This window comes from Nematolebias whitei, chromosome 19 (genome assembly GCF_014905685.2).
Source record: "Nematolebias whitei isolate Nwh7 chromosome 19, NemWhi1, whole genome shotgun sequence".
In the NCBI taxonomy this organism is placed as follows: domain Eukaryota; kingdom Metazoa; phylum Chordata; class Actinopteri; order Cyprinodontiformes; family Rivulidae; genus Nematolebias; species Nematolebias whitei.
In genome coordinates this window covers 1,075,584-1,086,921 of record NC_056516.1, presented here as the reverse complement: position 1 = coordinate 1,086,921, position 11,338 = coordinate 1,075,584, and the positions used below count along the sequence as shown (strand labels likewise).

The 11,338-nt window shown below is 41.0% G+C and overlaps 1 protein-coding gene across 1 annotated transcript in view; it reads left to right on the top strand.

The window, feature by feature from the left end:
• The window catches only part of khdrbs3 (KH domain containing, RNA binding, signal transduction associated 3), a 376,174-nt gene that overhangs the window by 241,915 nt on the left and 122,921 nt on the right, over positions 1–11,338 (top strand). The window contains exon 6 of the mRNA XM_037693716.1: positions 8,543–8,711. Coding sequence (XP_037549644.1) covers positions 8,543–8,711 — 169 coding nt within the window. The remainder of the gene's footprint in view (positions 1–8,542; positions 8,712–11,338) is intronic.

Sequence of the window (11,338 nt, the reverse complement as noted above, 5' to 3'; positions counted from 1 at the left end):
TGAACTTGCGTATGAACTTGCGTATGAACTTGCGTATGAACTTGCGTTGTGTTCAGATGCATGTGTTGCAAAAAGTGGCAGTTTTCGTATGTTCTTTGCATATGTATTTTCTGCAGTCAAGGCACAATGTGTTTGTTTTCCGGTCTTTATTGCTTGGGCACACCTGACACCTCTTTCGTTTTGAAGCAGGTGGAGTTGTGGGTGTGGTCGATGTTGAAGCCCGGCTGCCTGAAGGGCGTGTTGTCACTGATGCACTTTGTGCAGCTGATGATGTGGTTGCAGTGGTGCTCCGGAGCTGTCTGACAACGTTCGCAGTGGCTGGGTCTCGGGGTATCCGTTCCCTTCTCTCAATGTATGGCTTGATCAACAAATTTCCTAGCTCCTGAAGGAACATTCTCCGCTTGTGGGTTTTTTTGGCGTTCCACCCCAAGTCAATCTGGGTCCACAAGACAAATGCATTGTATGCAGACACATCTAGGATGTTGTAAAATACAACCATTGGCCATCTCCTGGTCATTCGCTGGCAAGTGTAGGTGGCTGTCAGCTTGTCCAGGGTGTCCACTCCTCCTTTGTTTTTATTGTAGTCCAGGATGATTTCAGGCTTTTTGTCACTTCTTGTTGACACAGCTGCATCTTTGTGAAGAGTGGACATAAGTACCACACTCCGGTTCTTTTTGGGACAGTATGAAACAACACTGGTGGTTTCTGTAAAAGCAAATTTTGAAGACAGTGGAGCCCTGTCTTTCACCTGCAAAATTTCAAGGGGCAGCTCAGGTTTGTTTTTTCTTATTGTGCCCACCATGGTAAGTTTCCTCTTGAGAAGTTCTTGTCCAAGATCATAGCTGGTGAAGAAATTGTCACACGTGATATTGTGACCCCGCAGTCCAGTAGTCATATCAAGGATTACCCGTTTTCCTTGATTCTTCTCAGGGATGCCAGCTGCAAGTTTGCCTGTGTAAATCTGTAGATTCCAGGCATAGCTGGTTTTCGCATCACAGGCTGCCCAGATTTTTATGCCATATTTGCCTGGCTTACTGGGCATGTATTGCCGGAAGGGGCATTTTCCACGGAAAGGGAGAAGACGCTCATCCACTGTCACCTCTGGTCCTGGGTTGAACATCAGTGGAAGGAGCTTCACCCATCTATCCCAGACGTCTTTGATGGGAGCAAGCTTGTCAGACCGTGCTCTAGTATCTCTGTTGTCAAATCTGAGGACTCTTGAGATCATTTGAAAGGTCTGAAGTGACATTGTTGCGCGGAAAATACTCCTGCCTGTGGACACATCCCAGAGACTAGTAAGGGTCTCATTGCTGGATCTGTACACGCCAGCGAGAAGAAGAACACCAATAAAAGCATCCAGGCACTCCTCATCAATGTCCTTCCAAGTGTCACCGTGAACTTTTTTCCCTTCGAGGTTTGTCATAGCAATGATGACTTTCTTTAGTGACAATGGCATAAACAAATCAAAGCATGTCTTGATGTCACTTACTCGTGTCACAGCAAACCTTGTAATCCCAGGGGTCATCTTCATAACATTTTCAGCAGCTTCCCTGCCATGTGAAACAGGAGGAATCGCACTCCAAGTGATGTTACCCTTTTTGGATTTATAGGTTTCAGTTACAGGAGCAGCTTCAGCACCTGTGCCCTCCTCATCCGATGAGTCTGTGTACTCTGATTCATATTCAATAGCATTGTCCTCCTCAGAAACTGGCTCATCTGTGTCACTAGGTGTGTCCTCTGCATCATTTTCAGCAAGGATGTGATCTAGAGCTTCTTGTACTGTGAATGTTCTCTTCATTTTGGTATGCAGCCAAGCTCTAGGTAAAATGGAGTGTCTGTTTCTACATGTCTCTACATGCCCATGTAGAGACACACCCAGGTGGGTGTGTCTATCTAGGTCTGCCTATCAAGATGGGCATGGCTATCCAGGTAGGCTTATCTCTACATGGGCATGCCTCAACATGTCTCTGCATCTACAGCTGGATGAACTTTTTCAGTTTTTGGGAGCAGAGTATGAGGGACTTATCAATAAAAGTAGTATGGATAAATGGGGATGTTTTGGTCAGTGAAGTAGACAAACAGGTAAAAACAGAAGGCCCTAACATATGTATGACAAAGTTAGTGAGGTCACAGTGTGTTTATGATTTCAGTTTTGACACTGATTATTGGTTGATAGTCTTATACCATAACTGGGTCACAAATGACCCCAGCGCGGCAAGTGCGTGTTGTTCTATAAAAAATAAAAATTAAATTTAGTGAAAAAAAATAATAATTTTTTTTAATTTAAATAAAGGTTCCAGACAAAGTCAAAAAGCCTTGATGCAAAAAAAAAAAAAAAATTTAAAGACAGTATCATGATTTAAAATTTAAAATGGGTCACTACGGACCCTAACATAGTAGGAAGGTTGGTGAGGTGAAAACATGGGCTTTTTCTTTCCCATTTTGTTTTCCACCACAAAAAGGAAAGGTGTAACTGGAAGTAACCCCTGACGGTCTGGGCATGTTGTGAGCATGATAACATAAAAAAGTGAGGTACTGAATTCAATTTTAATGTGTGGCTGCATGTAGGTGTAAGAACTATTCCTTTTGAAATGTCCTGACACATGCTCAATAATCCAGGTAGATAAATCTAAGAAGGTTGAGTCAACGTTTTAATTCAATTCAGTTTATTTATAAAGCACCATATCACAACAAAGTTGTCTCAGAGCACTTTACAGGAACATTCACATAAAAGCCAATTAATAAAGTTCTCTATCTAAGGAATCCAGAAGACAAGTTCAGTCTTGGCTTCGTCACAGTCTCCCATCCTGAGCAAGCACAGTGGCAACATTGGAAAGGAAAAACTCCATTTTAAAAGGAAGAAACCTCCAGCAGAACCAGGCTCAGGACAAGCTCAGGACAAGCGGCCATCTGCTTTGACCGGCTGATTTAAGAGGACAGAAAAGAGAGACAGATTAACACAGAATGGTAGGTCCAGATGTAGGTCCAGATGTATCTGAAAGACAAAAACACATGTTAAGGATAGAAAAAAATAATTACAAATACAAAACAGGTTGAGCAGAGTAAGTAAAGACAGTAGCAAAGTGAAGAAATGTGGTCAGTTTGTCCTCCAGCAGTCTAAGCGTATAGCAACAGCAATATGTAGTTATATACCTACAGTTTATATAATATAGTTTATAACTATAGTTTCAACTAAGAAGAATCCGTCCAGAGGACCTGTCTCAACCTTGTTAGACTAAAACATTGTTCACTTGAAACAAAGTCCATGCTCAATAATCCAGGTATACAATCCAACAATTTTCAGTCAGGTCATCTGGACAGTTTTTTTTTTAAGCAGTTTGACATGACTGTTGACGAGGAAGATGGCCAGCACCAGAGGAGGGGGCGTGCCAAAGAGACCATCTTAGCACCAACATAACTGGTTTGTTTCACTTTGGAGTAAGCTGTTGGGGGAAGAATCAGTTTTGTGTTGTGTGTTTCCTTGACTGACGAAGCCTTCTGGATGGAAGGTGAAACGTTTCAGCAAAAAAAAAAAGAAACTGTCCAGATGACCTGACTGAAAAATGTTGGATTGTTCACTTCCTTGTTCAACTTTGTCCAGAAAAACATTCATTTCCAAACTAAAAACATTCACTCTTCAAATCCCTCCGTGACTGAGGACATCGGTATCATGTTGTGAGGGTTAATATAGAACCCACGTTCAGGCAGACTCAAGAGACTCAGTGGTAAAAATAAAGAACTAATTAATTAATAAGAAAACAAGAACAAAAGCTGTCAGGACTGCAACAACTTACATAAAGGGAGGAACGACAGGAAGAACAGAACATAACAGGCTCTCTAGCATAATCCCTGGACCAAGGAAACAACTCAGACACTAATGAGACATAATGACAAACACCTGGGGTGATTAGAATGTGAGACAGGTGAGACATGAGCTGACAACAAGGAGGGAACACTGAGGAGTGCAGGAAACACAGGACAAAAACACTGATTCCCACAACCTGTGTACTGCTGTTTTTAATAGAACAGTAGCACAGATTTAATTTAATAATAATACTAATAATGATCCATCCATCCATTATCTTCCACTTATTACAAAGTCGAGTCACGGGGGCAGTAGTTTGAGCAGGGAGGCCCAGACATCTCTTTCCAGAGCCACCTCTTCCAGCTCTTCTGGGGGGACCCCAAGGCGTTCCCAGGCCAACCGAGAGACATAGTGTCTCCCCAGCATGTCCTGGGTCTTCCCCGGGGTCTTCTCCCAGTTGGACATGCCTGAAGCACCCCCCCAGGGAGGCGCCCAGGGGGCATCCTTACCAGATGCCCGAACCACCTAATCTGGCTCCTCTTGACGTGGAGGAGCAGCGGTTCTACTCCGAGTCTCTCCTGATAACTGAACTTCTCACCCTATCTCTAAGGGAGAGTCCAGCTACCCTGCGGAGGAAACTCATTTCAACCGCCTGTATCCACAATCTCATTCTTTCAGTCACTACCCAGAGTTCATGACCATATGTGAGGGTAGGCACGTAGACCGACCGGTAAACAGAGAGCTTTGCCTTACAGCTCAGTTTTCTCTTCACCACAACGGACCGGCACAGAGTCCACAATACTGCAGATGCTGCACCAATCCGTCTGTAGATCTCTCGCTCCATTCTTCCCTCACTCGTGAACAAAACCCTGAGATACTTGAACTCCTCCACTTGAGGCAGAACCTCACCCTCGACCTGAAGAGAACAATCCACCCTTTTCCGGTTGAGGACTATGGCCTCAGATTTGGAGGTGCTGATTATCATCCCAGCTGCTTCACACTCGGCTGCGAAACGTTATAATAATAATAATAATAATAATAATAATAATAATAATAAAATAATTTAATAGCATAAACAGTAGCAGGAAGTTTTATACTTACATCAGTTGTTGGACTAAAAGTGGTCAGTTTGAAACCAGCACTGTTCTTATTGCATGTGTGACAAGTAATTCACACTTCTTATTAGACATGACTTCTCACCTTTTTCACTAAGCCTTAAATGAAGGGTCTTTAACCCGTCATAGCTCATAGATATTAAACTTAAGATAAATAAAAAAAATAACTGTCACCAGACATTTTGCTGCTCATGGTTTAAAAGTTTTTATTATTATTATTATTATTATAGCTTTCAACTTTTCACACAGCAACTTTTGTTTAAAGCTTAGTTGCGTCTTCCTTTATGACAAATGTGGAGTGAAGTTTTACTCCCCAGAAAAAAGCGGGAATCACCATGACAACAGTCTGGCTTTTTCGTACCTCAGTTTTTGTTTGTTTATTTGTTTTACTTCCCTAAAATTCCTAATAGTTTTGGATAAAACACATTTATGCTGGAGCTTTTAGCGTGGCTGCATTGACACTCTTCAAAATGTCTTTGTTGTTCTAGTTTGCATTTAACGTGTCTGCTTTAATGTAAGGCAGAGCTCCCTGAGGGGAGCGGGACTCCACATGTTCACACAGACAGGATTCTGATCATCACTATAGCTCAGAGTGGAGGGTTTTCAATCACTGCCATCTTTTCTTTGACTTTCACTGGAGCTGCAGCTGAAGTCCTGCTTTCACGTTAGTTTTTCTCGGCCACATCTCATTTCTCACTGTCCCTGTTAGGCAGATGGTTTGACTTGTCTCTCTGCTCCAAAGCTGCACACTTTTTATTACCACAGACACACTACTGCAGTTGAGCTCAGGTGCTGTGAAACAGCTCAGCCAACTGCAAGTCAGACAGCCTCTGATTTCCAAACGAGCATGAGCTAGCTGCTGTTTTTGTTAAAGAGGTTCAGTTCAGACCAGATGCTGAACTCTGTCTGTACCACTTGGCTTGCACTCGGATAGAGCTCTGTATATATGTATGAAAGGCCTAAATGTGCAATAAAACTGTTTCCCTTAACCACCGTCTGATGGTCTGGACCACCTTTATCCACAGACCTCCTATTGAAGTGATGGGATCTCACACAAACAGCAGAGCGCACATCTTGGGATCTAGCAGGAACCCAAAAGTCAGCTTCAGCTGCTGGCTGAATGTAGAGCCTCTTTTTGTGCTAAAACATTGATTGAACTGTTTATCAGGATCCTTCAAAAAAAAGTCAAATTTGTAGTGATTTTATTGATCAGAGTAGATTACAAATCACTCTGAGTTTGTTTAATATATATATATATATATATTTGATTGAACCTCATGTGGTCACTGTGAGCTAAAAATAGTCTGTGTCCATTATGTAACATTATTTGGAGTTTCTATGACTTTCTGTCTTTGCTCTGACACGGACTTTAACTTATGAAGAAAAATCACTAAGGATGCACCGATCCACATGTTTTTACTTCCAATCCGATCCCGATACCTAAACCTAAATATCAACTGATACAGATCCAGTTCCGATATCATCGTCATCGTTGATTTTATATGAGGCTGTAATAATCTCCTCTCAAGTACACTTTGTACAAATATATGCATGCATGTCCAAAAAGGCAACTTGAGGTAAGTTTTATTAATGTTGGATAAGTTTTAAAGTTAGAATTAAATTCTGCTAACACAAAACATGTTTTTTTTTTATTCCTAGCTTTAAAGTGGATATTAAAGTGATTAATTTAAGTGATTGTTTAAAGTTATTTTATATTTTTTTAAATAAGGGGCAGATATAAGATTTTTTTTCTTTCTGCACTCTTCTCATTCAATGTTTTCTTTTTGATTAATTTGTTTTGTTTCTTTTAAATGAATGAATAAATGAATTAAATAAAATAAAATGTTAAATGCCTTTAAACATCTGCTAAGTTCATGGCGTAAACCAACAGACATGTTCCTGTCTTTAGTTATTTACATCACTTTATAATGTAGCTGTTTATGTTTCTTTTTTTTAATATATATAATTTTCTTGTAATTTTCAAATCATATGTTTTTTATGATTGTTTACTGTTGTACTGATAAATATCTCCTAGAGGGTAAACTATATCTTGGCTGCAAGTATCAAGCTGAGAAATCCTTCGTTTTGCATCTGATAGCAGTTGGTCATTAATTATGAGGAAGTTTAGCAACTTCTCTGTAAACATGTGAGCTCTGTGGTTTCAGCGATGTCTTCTTCTTGTTCAATCCGAAGCAAGCAGCCTGATTTTGGTCAGCTGCGCTCAGTCTGTCCCTCCTCAGAGACGGGCAGATTGGAAGCGGCTGGCTGGGGTTGAGTTGCCTGTTTTGGGTTGAGCAAGAGTAGTGCCACGCAGAAGCCCCGGAGCTCGAATGTCCATCGTAAAACTAACTTTACCGCGGTTTAATGTGGCGCTGTGGCTCTGCAGACATTGCACGTTGCTGTCTTGTTTTGTGGTGTTTCTAGTGTAAAATACTTCCACACAGCGGACATGTTTCGATGAAAAGTTGGTTAGCTGTTAGCCACAGTGATGCTAACTCAGTCTTCATGTTGTAGCTGGCTGCAAACTATGAAATGGATTTCCTGAATGTGAGGCGGGTCTTATTACTCTGGGTTCATGAGACACGGCTCCGTTCCATTCCATAGTTTGAAGACAACATGCATCATGGATCGGAAAAATCCGTTACGTAAATTATGCTGGTATCGGAGGCCGATACTGGATCAGATCGGCCCCATCCCTAAAAATCACAAAACATCCATTCATCTATTATCTTTTACCCGCTTCTTCCATTTTTGGTCATGTGGTCGCCGGCACCCATGTCTGGCAATCACTATGTGAGGGGCGGGGTACACCCTAGACAGGTTGCAAGTCCATCACAGGAAAGAGGAAGTCAAATGTAAAAAAACAAAACAATCAAGGGAAAATAAATCTAATAAACTAAAAAAAGTGTAATAAATAAGTAAAATGCACAGATCAAGGCAAAAAATAGTAAACACACACACACACACACACACACACACACACACATATATATATATATATATATATATATATATATATATATATATATATATCACTATTTTTGCCTACAAAACTTTATTGCCATAAAGCCTAAATCTTTAACAGTTGCACAAAGTGTAGCTTTTTAAAATCAAACGCACATGGAGTTGTGAAATAACCTGCAGAAATAACAGTTTCTCCAGACCCTTTTTAAACGTCTACATTTTTCTTAATAGACAGGAAGTGATTCAGCCAGAAGACTTGGTGTGTTTTGAGTAATGGACATGACTCATTTTTCTGGACAGGAGGAACATGCCCTCCGCCTGCGCTGTTCCTTTCTCTCCTCCCACACCTCTAACCTGCCTGCTGAAAGCTTCAAATTCATCCTTTCTGGATTGAGTCCAGTCATTCTGGCCAATGCAGGAAATAACCGATGGGAGCCATAAATTACAGCATTTATCATGGAGATGAAGACTGCAGTGGACTTCTAATATTGATGATACAATAACTCTAACGTCTTGTATAGCCTTAAATATCATATGAACATGGTGTATAGTGATCTGTTCCTGGTCTGGTTAATCTCAGAGGATCTCACCTGTCAGCTGGTCCAAGATAACCCGTCTCCTTCACCCTAACCCAAGAGGTTTCTGTGTTTTGTGTCAGGACTCGTGGAGGAGTCCCCCCCCTGCATGCAGTAGTGCCTCGAGGAGCAGCACCCAGAGGAGCCCCTCCCAGCCGGGCACCTTCTTCCAGATCAAGAGGGGTTCAGAGAGCCCGAGGGGTCAGCTACAGGTCTGCACCTCCCATTGTCCAGGACACATACGGTGAATATGTAAGTATTCTGTAAATACAGACGTGTTCAACTTCTCATGAAGGATTCATTTAAAGCATGACGAGGTGAAAGAACTGAGTGCCATCGTTATGTTTCATGTTTAATTCTGTTTTACACAGAGGGAGTCTCTGACCTTACTGTGCAGCTTACACTGACACGTTTTATTTGATCACTGGTAATTTAACTGAACATTGTCTTAAAAACATCACAATGCAATTTACTTTTCATTATTGTCTGCTGCCAATGGCAAACAGTGATTTTTTTTTCTTGTGTCTGTGTAAGTGTTTTTCTGTAGCATTAACAAATTATCACATGGTGATGAGATTCAACAACATTTCTCAGAGTGTACTTCGAAAAGGTTAGGACATGGGCAACAAAACACTTTAAGTAAGTTGCAAGCGATAGGCTGGTGTCCCCCATCACTGAGGGATTTGAATTTTGAATATATAGTTTTCAAGATGAGTAAAAGTACAAGTAAACCTTAATGTTTTCAGTGCAAGATATTGACTCGGGTAGGTTGTACTTTATGTAAAAGAATAGAAGTAGTTTATTTTTTATTTGTTTGTTTTTTGGTCACAGAGTGACAGATCCTGGTAAGCAGAGGGAACAGTTTTATCTATGACCAGTTGCAATGGTGGAGCCAATGGTTTGCCAGTGGTGGACTTGGCCACCATAGATTAACCTTCAACCACCACAAGGGCCACTCCAAACCTTTGACACTTTGACTACATTTATAAGCAATCTAAAAACTGGAAAGCATTGTTTCCTCAAATGAAAGTGGTTGTAGGCAGCATGGTAACTCAGTTGGTAGAGCTGTTGCCTCTTAGTGAGAAGGTTGCCGGTTCAAATTCAGGCCTGGTGCCTTTCTGGGTGAAGTTTGCATGTTCTCTCCGTGCTGCGTGCGTTTTCCCTGGGTGCTCCGGTTTCCTCCCACAGACCAAAAACATGCATGTTAGGCTGATTGGTAACTCTAAATTGTCTCTAGGTGTGAGAGAGCGAATGTGTGCTTGTCTCTATGTGTCCCTGTGATGGACTGGAGACTTGTTCAGGGTGTCCCCCACCTCTTGCACAGTGGTAGCTAGACATTGGCATCAATGACCCCCCCATGATCCAGAAAGGAAGAAGAGGGAAAATATAATGGATAGAGGGATGGATGTTTATACATTATATACTTTGTATATTATTATTATTACTATAATTATTATTATTAGACCTTTATTTATACAGGTTAGTTCCCATTGAGCCTCGGAGACTCATTTACAAGAGAGTCCTGTTACATACAACATGCAGGCAGATAAGAAAAACAGAACACGAAAGTGGAGGAAACAAACAAACAAAAAATATCATGTCTCACACCAAGTCCTGGCTGGGGCACAGTGTAAGAGATGAAAAAAAAGACCTTGCAACATAAACAGCAACATACAATAACATCATAATACATTTCTGCATAGAGGTCAACAAATGCAGTGAGTTTTCCATAGACACTCCAGAAAGTTCCAAAGTTCTGATAAGATGGTACAGTGTCTTATCAGCTCCAGCAGGGAGGCCAAATTCAGATAAACAACAATTCTACCTTTTTCAGTCAGGTCATCTGGACAGTTTCTTTTTTTGTGCTGAAACGTTTCACCTTCGATCTAGAAGGCTTCATCAGTCAAGGAAACACAACAAAACTGATTCTTCCCCCAACAGCTAAACAGAAATGTTTCACCACAAAAAAAGAAACTGTCCAGATGACCTGACTGAAAAATGTTGGATTGTATACCTGGATTATTGAGCATGGACTTTGTTATAAACAACAATTGTTTTGGGCAGGCAGACTCTGAATTTTGTTTGCCTTCAGTTCTGTTGGTACACTCAATGGTGAATCCAAACAGCCAGATTTGAGGATATTCTGCCCGGTTCTGCTCGTTAGCTTTTTCCAAGGCTGAATCCTTCATGCTGGCGAGTTCCAGGAGCCACAAGTGGCCTACAATTCTCAGAAATCATGACCAGCTTGTGGTAGAGCTTGTTAAACATATGAGTCTGAGAGCTCAAGGCACAAATTAATCCTTCACACAAACTGCTGCTGATGTCTGCCTAATTTGTCGAAATCCCAGGTATCCGCTGATTCCAAAAAGCAGAAAATCTGTTATCATAAATACAATAATGTACACATCTTCTATGTCCTCAACGGACAGAACAGATAGGCACATCATCTTCCACTGCCCCCAGGAATCCATGACATACCCAGATACATGCGTCTGTTCAGGGCATGAGGGCTCTCCAGCACACTGTCGTCTGGTAGAAAAAAAATGATCAATTGTGTTGAGGGACCAGCTGAACAAATACATAATAATTTTTGATTCAGAAGATGTGTAAAGAGAGGCTCTGAGGAGGTTGACAGGACAAGAGAGCAAAAAAAGCAGGAGGGAGTGAGGGAGGGAGGGAGAGAGGGTGAGAGCGAACCTTTTCATCGAGAGCGAAAGAGAGAATGTATATATGCATATATATCTATATCTATATATCTATATATCTATATATATATATATATATATATATATAGATAGATAGATAGATAGATAGATAGATAGATAGATAGATAGATAGATAGATAGATAGATAGATAGATAGATAGATAGATAGATAGA